This window comes from Haliotis rubra, unplaced genomic scaffold (genome assembly GCF_003918875.1).
Source record: "Haliotis rubra isolate DU_JTF1 unplaced genomic scaffold, ASM391887v1 Scf815, whole genome shotgun sequence".
Taxonomy (NCBI): Eukaryota; Metazoa; Mollusca; class Gastropoda; order Lepetellida; family Haliotidae; genus Haliotis; species Haliotis rubra.
This window is the reverse complement of record NW_025767541.1, coordinates 279,420-300,337: the sequence shown is the minus strand read 5'-3', so window position 1 is coordinate 300,337 and position 20,918 is coordinate 279,420. Positions and strand designations below refer to the sequence as shown.

At 43.3% G+C, this 20,918-nt stretch overlaps 1 protein-coding gene across 1 annotated transcript in view; it reads left to right on the top strand.

The window, feature by feature from the left end:
- Positions 1-8,252, top strand: part of LOC124261910 (sodium-coupled monocarboxylate transporter 1-like) — a 29,883-nt gene extending 21,631 nt beyond the window's left edge. The window contains exons 11-16 of the mRNA XM_046696272.1: positions 8-135; positions 938-1,095; positions 2,457-2,761; positions 3,658-3,764; positions 5,367-5,446; positions 5,909-8,252. Of these exons, the coding sequence (XP_046552228.1) occupies positions 8-135; positions 938-1,095; positions 2,457-2,761; positions 3,658-3,764; positions 5,367-5,446; positions 5,909-6,040 (910 nt within the window). The 3' untranslated portion in view covers positions 6,041-8,252. The remainder of the gene's footprint in view (positions 1-7; positions 136-937; positions 1,096-2,456; positions 2,762-3,657; positions 3,765-5,366; positions 5,447-5,908) is intronic.
- Positions 8,253-20,918: the final 12,666 nt, after the last annotated feature.

Genomic DNA, 20,918 nt, shown 5'->3' with positions numbered 1-20,918 from the left:
TCTGTAGCACGGTGTCTTCGGGCATCAACTCTCTGGCTGTTGTCACCATCGTGGACTTCGTCAAGCCTGCCCTAGACAGGTTCCGATCTGGCCGGACCTCAGCTCGACTCATCGCCATCCTCTCCCTAGTCACTGGTAGGTAGAGTCAGTCAGAACGTAATCCCCCTCTTCGCCATCATCAACTTTGACACATGTAATGTTTTTGTGTATTGTGCTTGATTAGTACTCTTGTGTTTATAATGTTGAACCTTAGGCTACAGTGAATTAGTCGTTACTCCTAGCCTAAGCACTCTTGGTGAGTTGGGTGGTGGAGGCTCTGTAAGGGAGTGGATATTCCTGGTGGAGGCTCTGTCAGGGAGTAGATATTCTTGGTGGAGGCTCTGTCAGGGAGTAGATATTCCTGGTGGAGGCTCTGTCAGATATTCCAGTGGAGGCTCTGTCAGGGAGTAGATATTCCTGGTGGAGGCTCTGTCAGGGAGTGGATATTCCTGGTGGAGGCTCTGTCAGGGAGTGGATATTCCTGGTGGAGGCTCTGTCAGGGAGTGGATATTCCTGGTGGAGGCTCTGTCAGGGAGTGGACATTCCCGATATTCCAGGGAGTGGTGGAGGCTCTGTCAGGGAGTGATATTCCTGGTGGAGGCTCTGTCAGGGGTGTATTCCTGATATTCCCGGTGGAGGCTCTTGTCAGGGAGTAGATATTCCTGGTGGAGGCTCTGTCAGGGAGTAGATATTCCTGGTGGAGGCTCTTGTCAGGGAGTAGATATTCCCGGTGGAGGCTCTTGTCAGGGAGTAGATATTCCTGGTGGAGGCTCTTGTCAGGGAGTAGATATTCCTGGTGGAGGCTCTGTCAGGGAGTAGATATTCCTGGTAGAGGCCCCGTCAGGGAGAGGTCACTTGGGGGTATGTGCGCTATACTGACGGCACGTTTATTTTGCAGCTATCAGCTACGGTGTAATAACGACAGGTGTGGCCTACCTCGCGGGACAACTTGGCTCCACGGTGTTGCAAATTGCTCTCAGCATATTCGGCATGGTTGGAGGGCCACTACTGGGCATCTTCGTCAACGGGATGTTCTTCCCGTGTGTCAATGCTTGGGTGAGTTTACAGAGGAGTGGGTGAGTTTTCAGAGCCGTGGGTGAGTGAGTTTTAGACGACTGATCCAGTTTACTCATCATATAATACTGTTTTCAACCTTCATTTGGTTGTGTAAAACGCATTAAATTCCATTGCTTACATCTGCTTTGATATAAGTATCTGAACTTGTGTACAAAGCGTAATTTCTGCGACTTACTCAGGGATGCATTTTTTGGAAGACCAAATCGTAGTGAAGACTATTGCGGGGGAAAGAACTACTGCGATTTCTATTGCAATATGCTTTTGCGATAGTGATAGTCTATTGCGACCCACTATTGCAATACTATTGCAAGAAAAACAAAATCTCCTTGAATTGTCTCATTTGAAGTCATTTCCCAAATGAATGTATAGTTTATGTGAAATGAAAACATGTTGAAGTAGTTTTAGTCACTTTTAATGAGCGACAAGAAACAAACCCTGATCATGCAAACAGTTACAACTGGAGTGAGTATGGTTTTACGCCGCTTTTAGCAATATTCCAGCAATATCACGGCGGGGGACACCAGAAATGGGCTTCACACATTGTACCCATGTGGTGAATCAAACCCGGGTCTTCCGCGTGACAAGCCAACACTTTAACCACTGGCTACCCCACCGCCCCGTTAAAACTGGAACTTAATGAAGCTGCAAGTCTGCTTCCAAACATCCTGTATTTCGTGCTGCGCATTTATCAACGGAAGTCAATGCATCGATGCATCGATAGCGTTTCGTTTCGAACCATCGATTAATTGCTATCGGAGATTCAAGAATTGCAATGCATCGATAGTTCGGTGCATCGTTACAGCCCTACCTACCATTTAGCCCTCCTTTTAAACCAGCCTTATGACTATCAAAATTCCTGGTGTGAGACCCTCTGACCTGCCGAGCAATCTAACACTTATCGCATGTATAACCATGTACCTAGATATGAATATGTTTACCTGTCAACATATCTCATGTATTAGACCCGATAGGCATGTTATAAACTAGCTTTTGTAGCTATGTCAAATAGTCTCATCAAGTCACCCAGTCTTAATGCAAGTACGACTCTGTCAACAATGTCGCAGTTGTTGTGACAAACGCGTCATGCCCATGCATTTGTTGAAGGGACATTTTTCATAAACATTAGAAGCTGTGCTTAAAGCTGAAACCGTTGTACGATTGGGTCTGAGTCTAGACCAGACAATCTTATGATCAACATCATGAGCATCGATCTACACAATTGGGATGCGATGACTTGTGTGAAAGTCAAATGTTCACCCCAAAATGTGGGCTCATACCGTAAGGTCAAATGCACATTTTTTGTGACTTAGCTAATGTTGTCCACCATGTTTTCTGTACAGGGAGCGGCCTCAGGACTGGTGTGCAGTCTGTCGGTGTGCATGTGGCTGGGAATTGGCGGAGCCATGTACCGAGCAAAACATGTCGTCAGCTCCCACTACTTCAACAGCACCAACGTCATCACATTTACCAACGCCAGCATCAACACAACACATACCGTTTTACAATTTGTCAACACAAACACATCATTGTATGTCAATCATACTTTGGGTAATTCAACAGCCAAATACGTCAACGACATGACGACGACGTTGCCATCGCCCACGAATGTTACGGGAACAGATGACGGTGCAGCAATGACGACTGGGTAGGTAACGTTGCTTTAAGGTGAAAACTACCATTTGAACATCGCCACCGTTTATAGTATCTCCGTGGGACCGTTCATAATTTATGACGGTGGTGGGGGGTGTTTGTGGTGATTTTTATGGAGAAGCGTGTACAATGTGACTGACAACCCCCCCAAAAAGTACAAAGTAACCCCCAACCCCCACCCCCCATTCCTACATGTCATGTACAAAATCAATTAGGTCACATAACATTCGATATACATTTGACATACTCTTAGAATCTGTTTTGCATATCATGGGTATATATGAATGTCCTTTTCAAAAGCGGCCTAGTAAAGTTTAAAGGTCATACAATGGTATTGCTTAAATCATGATAGCAGATTCCTGTGTTGTCAAGGCAGCGAATGTAGTTCTAACTGGCAGGGATGGAGATGGGGCGTTGAATCTTTTAATGTTGTACAAACCATTAGTTCCAGGTATATGGAGTACAGTTAACCTGATACATCCTCACCTTCTGAACCAGCCATTACAGCACACAGGTGGTCTTCAGTAACCCATGCTTATCAAGAGGCGACTAACTGGATCGGGTGGTCAGGCTCGCTGATTTGGTTGACACACGTCATCGTATCCCGATTGCGCAGATCGATGCTCATGATGTTGATCAGTCGATTGTCTGGTCCAGACTCGATTATTTACAGACCACTGCCTTATAGCTGGACTATTGCTGAGTGTGGCGTTAAACAACAACCAAACAACTTGCACGGGGAGGCAAGCACACGCACGCACACTCACTCACGCACGCACGCACGCACACGCACGCGCGCACATACACACACACCACACACACACACACAACAACAACAACCTATTCTCCCAATGAAGGTTGGTTCAAACCAATGTAACTGTTTATCCACAGACTGGACGCGTTCCTGTCCAAGTGGTACAGCCTGTCCTATCTCCACTACGCCACTGTTGCCCTCACCGTGTCGGTCCTGGTAGGCGTCCTGGTCTCTGCATGTACAGGTGAGGAACAGGTTACCGGAAACACGCCACCCTCCGCACTCTAAGATATTACTCTACCATTACGTTTCGATAAATAACCTCGAACCATGAACCAGCACACGAGCACGCTGAGCATGACACTTCCCCTTGGGTCGATGTAGATGTTTGGAAAGGACTTAAATCCCAGGGCTGGACTATTAACAGACGAGCATCAAGCCTAGCCCACCCTGAAATGCTAAAGCCCTGAATAAAGCAAGTCAGATTTCCTCAGGCTCCCATCTTACTGGGGCTCCTTTTTAATGTAAGTGTCACCATCCAAAAATATATATATTCAGAGACTAAGCGTTTGTCTAGATTATAAGTTGCATGTGGAACACACAACATCAAGCATTAAGAGTGTCTGGTCTAGACTCTAGACAGGATTATTTTACAAGCCTCCGTCCGGTAGCTGGGGAACTGCAGCGCGATCTCACACAGGTTCTCCCTGTTGTATGGCTTGACTGGTATCCTGTCTATCTGAGCGAGTTGACAGGTGTGGCTGATTTATTCGTAGGCAGCGGCTCAACGGCACATAGCACTCTCAAGTCTTCGGTATCGAATGATAATAAATAGCGAACAACGTAAACTACCTCTCAGATTATCAGAAAAACGGTTTGTTATGTAGACATGTGCAGTAATCTAACCACCCTCTCTTTTTTTATCCGCCTTATAGCTGGAATATTGCTGAGTGCGGCGTAAAACTAAACTCACTCACTCACTCTCTTTTTTATATAAAATAGGTACGAAAACACTACAGGTATATGCTTTGAAAAAAATTCCGCGTATTCAAATGGTAATTGTGACATCTGTTACGCTGATTAAAACAAAAGCAAAACTGAAATTGAAATCTGGTAACAATTTACTTGCAATCTGAGAGGAATACTCATTTACAGTGCCAGAATGTACAGTCACCATGACTTATATATACACAAAGAACATAATTAAGCACCCCCTGTATTTTAGCAATGATAGGTTTTCCACACGTACATAAAACTTCTTTCGGTGACCACGATGGAAAAACATGAGTTTTTCTGACCCGTATGATCCTTTGACTCATAAAAAACGACAACATGATTGGAATCCATGTTGATTTTATGATGATAATTGCACATTAAAAACACACACTGATTTTCATACAAAACCATGTCTGTACAACTATGGCCCTGAAATTTTTAATGTTGAATTTATTGGTGAATGTGAACATTCAAAATGTCATTTTGCGTGTCTTACACGATTCAAGGTCTGTACCGAGTGTAACCTCCATGTGACTGTATGCCAGCCAGCACTCTCCTCCTCATACCCCCTGTCAGCCTCCTGATCCTCTGAAGGGGCTGCAGTCTACGTCATTCCTAGTGTAAAACAGCTTCCAATTGTGCTCGGTTCTGTACAGGAGCATCCCTTTGTTGCACACGACGACCAACCATGTTCTTTGTATGCTCCGAAGGGTTAGGATCGGGGCTCATTCAAACGTGAGATATGTCAGGGGGTGCTTAACTAAGTTCTTTGTGTATATGTATAGTGAATAAACTAGTCCATCATAAGAGTTCATTTTAATGTTTTCTCTATCTGTTCGTTTATATTTAGGTTTTAATAAGAAGCGATACGTGGATAGAGACACATATTATGACATACTGAGTTGTTGCAGATCCAAGACAGACAAAAAGGTGAGTAATTGTATTGTAAAAATAAAATCAGCAGTAGTCCCTCAATTTAATTAAAATTTCACCTTCCCCTGTTGACAAACCAAGAATTGTGACAATTGGATATCAAAAGTGTCAAACCATCCCAATACACGTGTGCTATACATCCGTGAGGTTCCGGGTTAGAATTGTTCTTCAGTAACCCAAGCTTGTCGAAAAAAAAAATGACAAGGGATCGGGTGGTCAGGCTCGCTGATTTGGTTAACATATATCATCGTATCCCAATTACGTCGATGGATGCTCGGATGTTGATCACTTGATTGTCCAATGTAGACTCGATTAATTACAGATCGCCGCCATATACTGGTAATTGCAATATTGCTGAGTGTGGCGTTAAACTACAAACAAAACCTGTGTTATACAAGTTGGAATGTGGATCTGTCATGTCGTTTGTTTGTTTATTTAAAAGGGTTTGTTTTGTTGCAGTACGACCTTAATTCGTATGGGATTACTGATTTGTCGCACCCTGACACGAACGGCAAGAAGACAGAGCTAGTCAACCTCCGCGAGACCAGCATGAATTCCCACGAGTCTATACACGACGGTTCCAATGTCTGACAGAGTCGACGTGTTAGACAGTTTTAGAATTTGTTTCCGACAAAAATATATGTACAGTTATTACAGAAAACGCAGATCGTTATGCTCAAACCAGACATAAGTAAATTGGAAAAAAAAACCCACAAGATTTACTGTCTCAATCAGTAGAATACATTAAAACAAGTAAACGTAAAAACAACGAATTGTAACGAATCTTTACTCCTCCGCATCCAAATATTTCTCCTGAGTACTCCTTCAGGAAAAACGGAAATGTGAAAATATATTTGTTAGACTCTTTATTTGGTCCACAATGACACAAATCTGGCATTATATGTTTTGTTGCTTATATGAGGTGCTGGGAATCAGAGCATAAGTATGTGATAACTGCTATATTAGCCAGGCGACTTGTCTGAATTTGGGAAGTGGGATTCTAGTTTATATTTGATCATCTTTGAAGTGTTCATACATTCAGAGAGAAATATGTTTATATTAGTGTGTCAGTTACATGTGTTTATCACTTCAGACCAGCGTGCCTTGACGAACACGTGGTTGTAGGGAACAAACAGGGTATACCTCTACATCACGCCATACCCACCTGTCATGTGCTGCCATTGTCCTAATCACGTTCAGTCACGCGTTCAATGTTATGCCGATTGAATACACCTAGCATACAATGCATATGTATAAATGTCTGGAGGACACTAAAGTTTTAATATGTATCGGGATATTTATGGTCAAAGTCATGTAATGGCGATCGACAAGGTTACATTTAGACTGAGATAATATGTATCTCTGATATGCTCACATTTATGCTCACCACACTCCCTTTGCTGTTTTGTCTGCCATCACCTTCCTTATCTAACCACCACCGCCATATAGCTGGAATATTGCTGAGTGCGGCGTAAAACTAAACTCACTCACTCACCCTTATCTAACAATGAATCCTTTTTTCTGCCATCACGTTTTGTATCAGGCTTTAATTCCTTTGCTATATCTATTAATCTTGCATCTTGTATAAGTTGCTTCTTCATTCCTGTATTCCCTTTCGGGGTCTGCATGTCCTTCGGTTTGTGTTGTGTCCACGGAAATTATTAAACCTGGAAATAGAACTGGAAATCCATACACCTATACGATACCATTCATGGTAGCTTTGCGGAGTTACCTCCCTTGTGCGTGTCAGAAACGTGTTGGAATACCAGTTCATCTCTACTGTTTCTTCGTTTACCATCACAATACAGGTGCTTACGGGTTTCACCTAAGTGGTAGAGGCCAGTGTCACCTTTGTCATTCCACTCACTCACTCACCGAGAATCAGGGACATAAGCTACCACCTAGACTGATGACCGGTTCATTTGCTTTGTACCAAAGCCCTGAATTGGTCAATGTGTTGCACTGTAATTTGTTAGTTACTGTTTGTGAAAGAGACGCCGTGCTTTGTATTACGTAGTCATTTAGTCATGTTTTAACATTCATTTGCAATGCCAACCTAGTCCCGTGATAGGTAAACAGTGTATCGTCGTGTATTTCGTTTCAAGGTAAACAGTATGTTGACATGTTTTTCGTTTCTAGGTAAGCAGTATTTTGCTATGTATTTCGTTTCTAGGTAAACAATATATCGCCATGTATTTCGTTTCCAGGAAAGCATTATGTTGCCATGTAATACGTTTCCAGGAAAACAGTATGATGTCATGTGTTTCGTTTCTAAAACTTCCGGTGCAGAGTAGTGTCCCTTAACATACCAGGATCCGACTGGCGTCTATTCGAAAAAGGACTCTATAGTTGTTGGCCATATCCGTACTTGTGTTAATGTCTCTCGCCTTAGTCACTTTGGTCTCTCTCCACAAAGAAGCTGAGAGGCTCTAATATCTCTGAAATGCCGGTTAAAGTAGCGTTTAAATCACTCTAGAGTTGACACTTGTATTGTAAGAGGGGGCGAGTAAAAGCAGGAACCAAACACTTCCGGAAATACCTCCAGTCGGATGGTGGTGGTGGTGGAATTGGGTTTAACGTCGTGCTTGAGAATATTTCGCTCATATAATAATAATAATAGTGGGTATTTGTAACCGCGCCTATATCCGTGCATTCAATGCTCGCTCAAGGCGCTACAGCACACATATTATTACCCCGGATAACCCAAGCTGCCTGTTAGGCGCTAGAAGGTTATAGTCACATGACTTATCCAAACGGGTACCCATTTTCCTGCTGGGTGAACAGAGACAATGTTGAACAAACTCACTTGCCTAAGGTGAGACCACATGTGTCACATGTGCTTCGTTGTGGGGCAGGACTGAAGTCCTAGAAACTCTCAGGAGCCAAGCTGCCAAGCACGGTCACCCATCCAAGGACTCTCCGAGCTCGACGGTGCTTAACTTCACCGATTTGTGACCTGAGCTTTGAGCACAGGACCACGCGCCACCATGCATGCGTCCAGTCGGAGGGTCCACCTTTCAACTCATATAAAAATGAGATAAATGCCCAGTATGTGTTAACAATACTGTTCTGTCATCGTAAGTATTCACTATTCCGTGCCTCTAACTCTATCCAAATAGTATGTGATGCCCGTTTGCGTTTTATTTGCTAAGTAGGTTGTGGTTGTGAACAATTCTGTTCTTGTGTGAGTCGTGTGTATCAAGATGGTTGCAGCTGGGTTCGTGTCCAGTTTATCAGCTTAATTTGCTGATCTATTGGGAAATATAAACATATCGACAAACATATTTAACGCGCTTGCCAGATGTATGAAGACTGAATGACAATGAATCATTCAATTGTTGTGAAACTGTGTAATGTCCGTAGGGCTTGTACCAAGTCGTTCAGTACGAGCATCTGTTACTGAAGATTAGATGAAGCTATCGAACACTTGCATCCTGACCAGCCGCTGTGTACCAGACTGGTCTGTTTGTCATTCCATGTGTAAATACTTGTGTCGGTATCTTGAACGAGCGGTGAACAACATCATGTGTTGCTAGAATTGTTGCTGTAGAATTTATTTTTGAAAACTTGGTTTGCAGAATTATATGTATATGAAAGACAGTTGTGTGTCTTAGCTTCGTGATCAAATAAACAGATAGCTTTTTGAGTGGGCTTCTGTGTCTAACTATGTCGGCTATTCCACAAACGTCCGCTAATTGGTCAACAGTTTATGTTGTTGAGAGAGGTACGAAGCACGTCGTAGTCACCGGTCTTCAGCAACTCATGCTTGAAAGAAGAGAGTAAGGAACGGGGTGGTCTGGGACGCTACCTTGTCTGGTGCTTGTCATGACACGCAATCCACCTCGTCAGGGCGCCATAACACACTATCAACCACGTCGGGGTACCGTGACAAGCCCCCGAATGCGTCGCTGTACCATGACACGCCCCCAACCAGATCGGGGTACCATGACACGCCAACAACCACGCTGGGACACCTCGACACGCCCCCAATCACTTCGGGGTACCATGAAACGTCCCCAACCACCTCCGGGTACCATGGCATGCATCAAATCACTTTGGGGTACCATGACACACCTCCAACCACTTCGGGGTACCATGACACGCCCCCAACCACTTCGGGGTACCATGACACACCTACAGCCCCTCAAGGGTAACATGACACGCCCCCAACAACTTCGGGGTACCATGATACACCTCAAACCACTTCGGGGTACAATGACACACCTCAAACCACTTTGGGGTACCATGACACACCTCCAACCACTTCGGGGTACCATGACACACCTACAGCCCCTTCAGGGTACCATGACACGCCCCCAACCACTTCGGGGTGCCATGACACACCTCCAACCGCTCCAGAGTACCATGACGCCCCCAACCACTTCGGGGTGCCATGACACGCCCCCATCCACGCCTAGACACCATGACACGCCTCCAACCAGATTGAGTGAGTTGGTATGATTTTGCGCCGTGTTTAGCAATATCACGGCGGGGACACCATAAATTGGCTTCACATATTGTACCCATCTGGGGAATCGAACCTGGGTGTTTGGCGTGACGAGCGAACGCTTTAACCACTAGGCTACCCAACTGCCTCGGTAGTTGATTGAGAGCACCACATTGGACGAGCAGGGTAACTGTGGAATCTTTTGCTGTGGGCCTTACACGATGTTGGAGATAAGTGAACAAAAACTTGAGCAAATTGTTTCGCAATGACAAGTCTCTGAAATATGCCGGGTTCTGTGACAACGGACAACCACCTGGAACGTGCAGTTATCAAGTACTTGCCGAAACACCAAAAGGTCACTGATCTAAATCTGCTATTGAACTCTTGACACGTACTAAATATGATGACTGTTATTTCGAGTTTGATGAATAAATAAAAAATTATTAACCATGTATACTTTACTAATAACCCATGTGGAACAAATATAACAAGAAACATTATTGAAATGTTTGTTTGCTGTTGAACGCCGCACTCGTCAATATTCCTGCTAAATGGCGGCGGTCTGTAAATAAACCAGCCAGTTTGTAATGCACGGGAAACTTGCCTCCGTCACGGAATATTTACATTCATAGGAACACTGGAGGTTTTATTAATATTTTGCAAAAAATAATGAACATGTTATTCAGTGTTATTGTGTTTGTATTAACTGGAGCATTTATGTATGATCAGCAGCTAAGAATTCTATATACGAGAGCACGTGTTACCTAATGGAGTACTAGTTACTGCCAAAGGCAAATCAACATATCTGGCGAGAAGTCCTAATCGCTGACTCAATGGCTATCATTAAGTGTTTCCATGGAGGCGGCAAAACCCTTTCCACATTCATAAGAAATCCCTGCCAAAAGCAGAGTCGACTGAGCAGCTGTGACTATATCATGAGCAGATCGTTGTTTCCGCAGTATTACAGCTGTATGATGTTTGTAAACACATCGGGTCTGAACCAGACAATCAAGTGATTGTCCCCGTGTGAATACGATGACAGAGCAGGGTTTATGAATCACTATGAAATAGTGATGATACCAGGTGTTCGCGAAAGGTGAGCGTATCCTGCCCCTCTGGTGGCACCCGTCATAAACGTATGATATTTCTAGTCATCTGTTCACCAGCAATAACTCGGGAACGTATGGTATAAGTCAAAATGGGGAACTGCATCGGACATTATTTTTGGCACTGATGCATCAAATGTGGAAATCAATTTCATCCACAGGTCTACCATAAAACCTATTGAAAGCTACACTGAGGCCTAGAATGTTGTAATCTTGATCAAGCAACTTCTGAGCAAGAGTGGCATGACGCTCTTTCAAATCCTAATAAAGACCACGCTTGATTTCCCCAAAAGTTGTGAAACAAAACACCAAAGGCTGGAATATAGCTCGACAATGAAAGGGAAGGAGTTGACTATAGGATAGTCGGGATCATCCCTTTTGTCATACAGCTTTGTGGAGACAATTTTGTCACTCTGAATATTTATGCATAGATCTAAATATGAAACAGTTGAGGCGGTCTCACTTGTCTCCCTATTTTTCAAGTTCAGGTGGGTAAATCAGAGGAAGGCAACTGGCTATTTGATGGTTATTGAACGATATTAAATCATTGGTGTACCGAAAGCTTAGGATACACAAATTACCTTGTTTTGATTTTGCCAACCCAAACAGAAATTCTGATTCATATGCATAAAGAAACAGATCCGCAAGGAGGGGAGCGCAATGGGTGCCCTTGGGTATGCCTACTTCCTGTTGAAATGATTTACCCCAAAATTTTACAAAGATTTTATCAATGAGAAAGTCCAGCATTTCACATATTATTTTCTCGGTAAACTTCAATGATATTTGCTTTCAGTTTTGACATATTGTCCTGGACCTCTGAAGACAGATATGTAGGTGCATCTTTGTTCACCGCGTTTGTTTACAAAAACCCTATGAATCAAGGAATGAAGTTTTTCCTTAGGTTTGTTATGGGGATAGTGATATACAATGTTGAAACATTGAACAACCTGGGTGAAATCATGTTCATATAGGAGAACGATATTGTTGGTATTTCCTGACATCTGAAATATTTTGGCACATTTGGGGAAACTGATTTTTGACTCAGAATGTTGTTTGTATTTATAGCATCAGTTCCCTTTAAATATTGGGGTTTTTTGCTGTCTGCTGATCCACCTATCAGCAAAAGTTGCTGGAATCGTTTAATTTCTTTCAATGACAAAGAGTAAAGTCTTGTTCTAACTCTGTGCAGTCCCAATGGTTCCTGCAGGAGAGGACCGCCTCCGTGGTGTAGTGGTTAGAGCGTCCGCCCGGAGAGCGGAAGGTCGCGGGTTCGATCCCCGACCGCGTCAAACCAAAAGACGTTAAAATATGGTACTTGTTGGTTCCTGCCTGGCGCTCGGCATTAATGGGTACAACAATGACTGGTCGGCTCGGAGTCAGTATAATGTGTCTGAGTGGGGTATTCATGCTTCACTGCGGCATGATATGTCAGTGGGCTAGCACTATAAAACCAGCTTAAGTCTGGGCTAGTACAAGCAGCCGCACATACACATACACACGCATGCACGTCGTCATATGAGCGAAATATTCTCAAGTACGACGTTAAACCCAATTTCACCTCACCTCACCTCCTGCGGGAGAGGCAGCAACTCTTCCAAGTGAATGGTATCATTTGGCCTTCGTCCCTTCTTGTGACACCAGCAATACTTTGTTTTAAATCATTACCTTTCTTTCGGTAATATTTCGAAGATAAAACCAAATGATGCTCACAAGAGTGAAACCAGCTATACAAAACGCACAGCAGTCGACGTAGACGACCTATTACCCGCCTTTACTTCAGCTATAAAGAGAGAGAGATAAAATGTCAGATTCTCGATGAATGTGGACTTATATATGTTCGGATATGAACGTGTGAAGAGGGCTGCATCAAATCTCCAATTGAGACAAAAGGGCATGACAGTTTCGGGTAGCCAAGTGGTTAAAGCGTGCGTTAGTCACGCCCTAATTTCGGGCTCGATTCCGTATATGGGTACATGTCTGGTGCCCCCCGTCGTAATATGGCTAGAAGAGGCTCACTCACGAGAGTTTCGTCAATCTATAAACTATAATAATAGTGGGTATTTGTAACCGCGCCTATATCCGTGCATTCAATGCTCGCTCAAGGCGCTACAGCACACATATTATTACCCCGGATAACCCAAGCTGCCTGTTAGGCGCTAGAAGGTTATAGTCACATGACTTATCCAAACGGGTACCCATTTTCCTGCTGGGTGAACAGAGACAATGTTGAACAAACTCACTTGCCTAAGGTGAGACCACATGTGTCACATGTGCTTCGTTGTGGGGCAGGACTGAAGTCCTAGAAACTCTCAGGAGCCAAGCTGCCAAGCACGGTCACCCATCCAAGGACTCTCCGAGCTCGACGGTGCTTAACTTCACCGATTTGTGACCTGAGCTTTGAGCACAGGACCACGCGCCACCATGCATGCGTCCAGTCGGAGGGTCCACCTTTCAACTCATATAAAAAATGAGATAAATGCCCAGTATGTGTTAACAATACTGTTCTGTCATCGTAAGTATTCACTATTCCGTGCCTCTAACTCTATCCAAATAGTATGTGATGCCCGTTTGCGTTTTATTTGCTAAGTAGGTTGTGGTTGTGAACAATTCTGTTCTTGTGTGAGTCGTGTGTATCAAGATGGTTGCAGCTGGGTTCGTGTCCAGTTTATCAGCTTAATTTGCTGATCTATTGGGAAATATAAACATATCGACAAACATATTTAACGCGCTTGCCAGATGTATGAAGACTGAATGACAATGAATCATTCAATTGTTGTGAAACTGTGTAATGTCCGTAGGGCTTGTACCAAGTCGTTCAGTACGAGCATCTGTTACTGAAGATTAGATGAAGCTATCGAACACTTGCATCCTGACCAGCCGCTGTGTACCAGACTGGTCTGTTTGTCATTCCATGTGTAAATACTTGTGTCGGTATCTTGAACGAGCGGTGAACAACATCATGTGTTGCTAGAATTGTTGCTGTAGAATTTATTTTTGAAAACTTGGTTTGCAGAATTATATGTATATGAAAGACAGTTGTGTGTCTTAGCTTCGTGATCAAATAAACAGATAGCTTTTTGAGTGGGCTTCTGTGTCTATGTCGGCTATTCCACAAACGTCCGCTAATTGGTCAACAGTTTATGTTGTTGAGAGAGGTACGAAGCACGTCGTAGTCACCGGTCTTCAGCAACTCATGCTTGAAAGAAGAGAGTAAGGAACGGGGTGGTCTGGGACGCTACCTTGTCTGGTGCTTGTCATGACACGCAATCCACCTCGTCAGGGCGCCATAACACACTATCAACCACGTCGGGGTACCGTGACAAGCCCCCGAATGCGTCGCTGTACCATGACACGCCCCCAACCAGATCGGGGTACCATGACACGCCAACAACCACGCTGGGACACCTCGACACGCCCCCAATCACTTCGGGGTACCATGAAACGTCCCCAACCACTTCCGGGTACCATGGCATGCATCAAATCACTTTGGGGTACCATGACACACCTCCAACCACTTCGGGGTACCATGACACGCCCCAACCACTTCGGGGTACCATGACACACCTACAGCCCCTCAAGGGTAACATGACACGCCCCCAACAACTTCGGGGTACCATGATACACCTCAAACCACTTCGGGGTACAATGACACACCTCAAACCACTTTGGGGTACCATGACACACCTCCAACCACTTCGGGGTACCATGACACACCTACAGCCCTTCAGGGTACCATGACACGCCCCCAACCACTTCTTCAGGGTGCCATGACACACCTCCAACCGCTCCAGAGTACCATGACGCCCCCAACCACTTCGGGGTGCCATGACACGCCCCCATCCACGCCTAGACACCATGACACGCCTCCAACCAGATTGAGTGAGTTGGTATGATTTTGCGCCGTGTTTAGCAATATCACGGCGGGGACACCATAAATTGGCTTCACATATTGTACCCATCTGGGGAATCGAACCTGGGTGTTTGGCGTGACGAGCGAACGCTTTAACCACTAGGCTACCCAACTGCCTCGGTAGTTGATTGAGAGCACCACATTGGACGAGCAGGGTAACTGTGGAATCTTTTGCTGTGGGCCTTACACGATGTTGGAGATAAGTGAACAAAAACTTGAGCAAATTGTTTCGCAATGACAAGTCTCTGAAATATGCCGGGTTCTGTGACAACGGACAACCACCTGGAACGTGCAGTTATCAAGTACTTGCCGAAACACCAAAAGGTCACTGATCTAAATCTGCTATTGAACTCTTGACACGTACTAAATATGATGACTGTTATTTCGAGTTTGATGAATAAATAAAAAATTATTAACCATGTATACTTTACTAATAACCCATGTGGAACAAATATAACAAGAAACATTATTGAAATGTTTGTTTGCTGTTGAACGCCGCACTCGTCAATATTCCTGCTAAATGGCGGCGGTCTGTAAATAAACCAGCCAGTTTGTAATGCACGGGAAACTTGCCTCCGTCACGGAATATTTACATTCATAGGAACACTGGAGGTTTTATTAATATTTTGCAAAAAATAATGAACATGTTATTCAGTGTTATTGTGTTTGTATTAACTGGAGCATTTATGTATGATCAGCAGCTAAGAATTCTATATACGAGAGCACGTGTTACCTAATGGAGTACTAGTTACTGCCAAAGGCAAATCAACATATCTGGCGAGAAGTCCTAATCGCTGACTCAATGGCTATCATTAAGTGTTTCCATGGAGGCGGCAAAACCCTTTCCACATTCATAAGAAATCCCTGCCAAAAGCAGAGTCGACTGAGCAGCTGTGACTATATCATGAGCAGATCGTTGTTTCCGCAGTATTACAGCTGTATGATGTTTGTAAACACATCGGGTCTGAACCAGACAATCAAGTGATTGTCCCCGTGTGGTACGATGACAGAGCAGGGGTTTATGAATCACTATGAAATAGTGATGATACCAGGTGTTCGCGAAAAGGTGAGCGTATCCTGCCCCTCTGGTGGCACCCGTCATAAACGTATGATATTTCTAGTCATCTGTTCACCAGCAATAACTCGGGAACGTATGGTATAAGTCAAAATGGGGAACTGCATCGGACATTATTTTTGGCACTGATGCATCAAATGTGGAAATCAATTTCATCCACAGGTCTACCATAAAACCTATTGAAAGCTACACTGAGGCCTAGAATGTTGTAATCTTGATCAAGCAACTTCTGAGCAAGAGTGGCATGACGCTCTTTCAAATCCTAATAAAAGACCACGCTTGATTTCCCCCAAAAGTTGTGAAACAAAACACCAAAGGCTGGAATATAGCTCGACAATGAAAGGGAAGGAGTTGACTATAGGATAGTCGGGATCATCCCTTTTGTCATACAGCTTTGTGGAGACAATTTTGTCACTCTGAATATTTATGCATAGATCTAAATATGAAACAGTTGAGGCGGTCTCACTTGTCTCCCTATTTTTCAAGTTCAGGTGGGTAAATCAGAGGAAGGCAACTGGCTATTTGATGGTTATTGAACGATATTAAATCATTGGTGTACCGAAAGCTTAGGATACACAAATTACCTTGTTTTGATTTTGCCAACCCAAACAGAAATTCTGATTCATATGCATAAAGAAACAGATCCGCAAGGAGGGGAGCGCAATGGGTGCCCTTGGGTATGCCTACTTCCTGTTGAAATGATTTACCCCAAAATTTTACAAAGATTTTATCAATGAGAAAGTCCAGCATTTCACATATTATTTTCTCGGTAAACTTCAATGATATTTGCTTTCAGTTTTGACATATTGTCCTGGACCTCTGAAGACAGATATGTAGGTGCATCTTTGTTCACCGCGTTTGTTTACAAAAACCCTATGAATCAAGGAATGAAGTTTTTCCTTAGGTTTGTTATGGGGATAGTGATATACAATGTTGAAACATTGAACAACCTGGGTGAAATCATGTTCATATAGAGAACGATATTGTTGGTATTTCCTGACATCTGAAATATTTTGGCACATTTGGGGAAACTGATTTTTGACTCAGAATGTTGTTTGTATTTATAGCATCAGTTCCCTTTAAATATTGGGGTTTTTGCTGTCTGCTGATCCACCTATCAGCAAAAGTTGCTGGAATCGTTTAATTTCTTTCAATGACAAAGAGTAAAGTCTTGTTCTAACTCTGTGCAGTCCCAATGGTTCCTGCAGGAGAGGACCGCCTCCGTGGTGTAGTGGTTAGAGCGTCCGCCCGGAGAGCGGAAGGTCGCGGAGTTCGATCCCCGACCGCGTCAAACCAAAAGACGTTAAAATATGGTACTTGTTGGTTCCTGCCTGGCGCTCGGCATTAATGGGTACAACAATGACTGGTCGGCTCGGAGTCAGTATAATGTGTCTGAGTGGGGTATTCATGCTTCACTGCGGCATGATATGTCAGTGGGCTAGCACTATAAAACCAGCTTAAGTCTGGGCTAGTACAAGCAGCCGCACATACACATACACACGCATGCACGTCGTCATATGAGCGAAATATTCTCAAGTACGACGTTAAACCCAATTTCACCTCACCTCACCTCCTGCGGGAGAGGCAGCAACTCTTCCAAGTGAATGGTATCATTTGGCCTTCGTCCCTTCTTGTGACACCAGCAATACTTTTGTTTAAATCATTACCTTTCTTTCGGTAATATTTCGAAGATAAAACCAAATGATGCTCACAAGAGTGAAACCAGCTATACAAAACGCACAGCAGTCGACGTAGACGACCTATTACCCGCCTTTACTTCAGCTATAAAGAGAGAGAGATAAAATGTCAGATTCTCGATGAATGTGGACTTATATATGTTCGGATATGAACGTGTGAAGAGGGCTGCATCAAATCTCCAATTGAGACAAAAGGGCATGACAGTTTCGGGTAGCCAAGTGGTTAAAGCGTGCGTTAGTCACGCCCTAATTTCGGGCTCGATTCCGTATATGGGTACATGTCTGGTGCCCCCCGTCGTAATATGGCTAGAAGAGGCTCACTCACGAGAGTTTCGTCAATCCGTCGAAATCGACGGAGAGTGGTGCGGGCTTGTACTAAACATGAAATACTAACCCTACCAGGCTACGTTTTAGACTGTATTCTATATATGTGAATATTTTAGAGAGACAGACCCATGTTGTTTTAGAATCTGCGGTGGCAAAGCGGGTTAGGCGGCTGACGTTGTGTGCTGGCGATTAGGTAATTGACTCTGAGGGGGTGGGTTCGAACCCCGGCTGGGACTCAACCCAACATAAGTACTAGAATCTGTTCTTTACTGAGTGAGTGTAATTCCAAATAAAACATGTTACATTTGATCACTTTCTAAATGGAAGTGTGCATTCATGCTGTTTTGTTGTTTCCACTCCAAGTCCATGGAGGAAGCGAAACAAGGGCTCAGTTTGGGAGATCATGTATGAACATACGCGTGCATTTGTTTTAGTGTTTATCACAGTGAGTTACAAATTTGTAAATCAAATCATAGAAATGACACAAATACGATGTTAGGGGTGGCTATTGTTTTAGGGGGTACTAGCAATTTTACAGTTATTCGTGAACAATGGCAACAATCTACAAAACTGAGACACCAACTCAGCAGGTAGTGTTGCCAGTCAGATTGGTAAATGGAAATCAAGGGCAGGTAATCTGACATGGCGAGAGCAGGTTAGGGCAGGTTTACCGTCCTCACCCTGGAGGCAAATGATATCTCAACTGACATCTCAACAGGGAACACCAACACGAAAACACTGTTGGAATCGAACCCAGACCTCTCACTGCAACCACTGTGCTACTCCATGACCCAGTGGATGAACAGTGAGTGAGTGAGTGAGTGAGTATGGTTTTACGCCGCTTTTAGCAATATTCCAGCAATATCATGGTGGGGGACATCAGAAATGGCCTTAGAACATTGTACCCATGTGGGGAATCGAACCCAAGTCTTCAGCGTGATGAGCGGATGCTTTAACCATTAGGCTACTCCACCACCCCAGCGGATGAACAGAACAACCACAGCAACAACATCTTTGTTGTTCTTTATCACATGATATGTTACATGGTATATTGGAATGGTTCATTTACAGACAGTGCATCAATAACCAGTACAACAATAGGTACAAGTCTCACAGTGGACAGCATGCAAACTGCACCAGAACATTACAATATGTCATCAACAAGCTCAACTCAACAAGCAGTATCACAGCAGTTCCATTCAAAATGCCAATTAACACAGCGCCAGTTCTTCAGGTAACCATGGTAACAGGAACATAAACTGTATCAAAATGTTAATTAAAAATAAATATTTTGTTTTATAATTTTGGCGTCAAGGTAACAACAATATATCATGTACTTTAATAACTGGTTGATCTGGAGGAAGTATTCAATCACCTTATACTGGCCAGGCTGTCTATAAAAAGCAAAGTATACAAAAATATAGCTTCTCCACATACAATTAGGAGATAAGCCTATGAAAATAGTATTTGTAACAAAAGTAAGAGGTCACTGAGACAAGTACAGTATGGTCAGGTTCCACTAACGCGAAGCAGCTGTACTACAACTGCTGCAACCACACAGGAAGGAGTGCCACGATGCTGAGGCAATGAAAGAAGATGATAGGGAGAGCTGAATGCCAGTCCAAGAGGGTCACTTGTCCAAATATTTATCTCTGAACTGGGCATGATGATATGTTTGTTGACTTCGCATTCAAAATGTCTGGACTATTCTATGGGGTTTGATGTGAAAGGCCATAGTTTGAATGTTTGCCTTCAAAACCAGGAACAAATGATTTCTTTGAGAGGCATTTAGAAGTTGGCGTAGTAAGGAACATGTTCTACATGCTTAAGCACAATGGCTCTGTTCCATACACCTTGTAGCACCAATTTGCTCATAACTTGCATACTTCAGCAGAGGCTTATGATAATCATAGCGCTAAGATGGGTTTGTGTAACATGCCTGGACTGGTTTGTTAACTAGCAAGACAAACTCTATTATCTGCACTTAAGTAGATTGTTCACAACAGCACCTTCCTCAGCTTTTATGGAATGAAACCAAGGAATGGAGTGCTACATACAAATGTACAGTTCAATCTGTAGACATCAGTTGACTTGTATCATGGGACCCTCAATTATCGCGATAGTTAATATTGTCGCTGTCAGGATTATGAACACCTACTGACATTTGGCATTATATATACATTTTCATTTGGCTGATGTTTAATCTTCAGTTCTGTAGCAGATGGTGTTGCTTATAGTAGCAACCTGTTCAATACGATCACGGCAATCCCCATTGCCTTGTTTGACCCTGAAACTGAAGCAACTCTCTATTATCGCAGTATTGCTAATCTCTTACTATACCATGCAGTACGATCAAATGTCACTGTCAAACTTTTACTAAGACAAGTAATGAATCTATATAGTTTTAATATTACAAATCATTTTAGGAATTTCATTAAGATTAGTAATATCATCATGTTTTAACCAATTGTTTGATGGGCATTCTAGAAGTTGGGGACTCAAAAATGAAACATACAGCTTTATGGATGACAACTTCTTATGTATTGCATAAAGCGACGTTTTGTTGTAGACTCTCACTTTTAGCTTGATAACGATGTAAGAATCTACATCGAAACGTGGCTCTATGCAATAAATAAGGAGTTGTCATCCATAAAGCTGAATGTTTCACGTTTTAACCAAATCATCTGAAACTTCTATTCATTAGACTACAAGGTGACAATTACAAAATATTTTGTTTTGACGCCTTAAAATGTGCAATACAATTGCTGCAGTGTGCAGGGTGATGTTGCTCAATACGTCACTTCCTGTTATAGTTTTAGGAATGAAAATATGCAAATGAGCTTGTAGTTGTTGCAGGGTTACCCTTGACGAAGTAAGGTTTGATTTATGCAAGATAGGGTAGGGGTC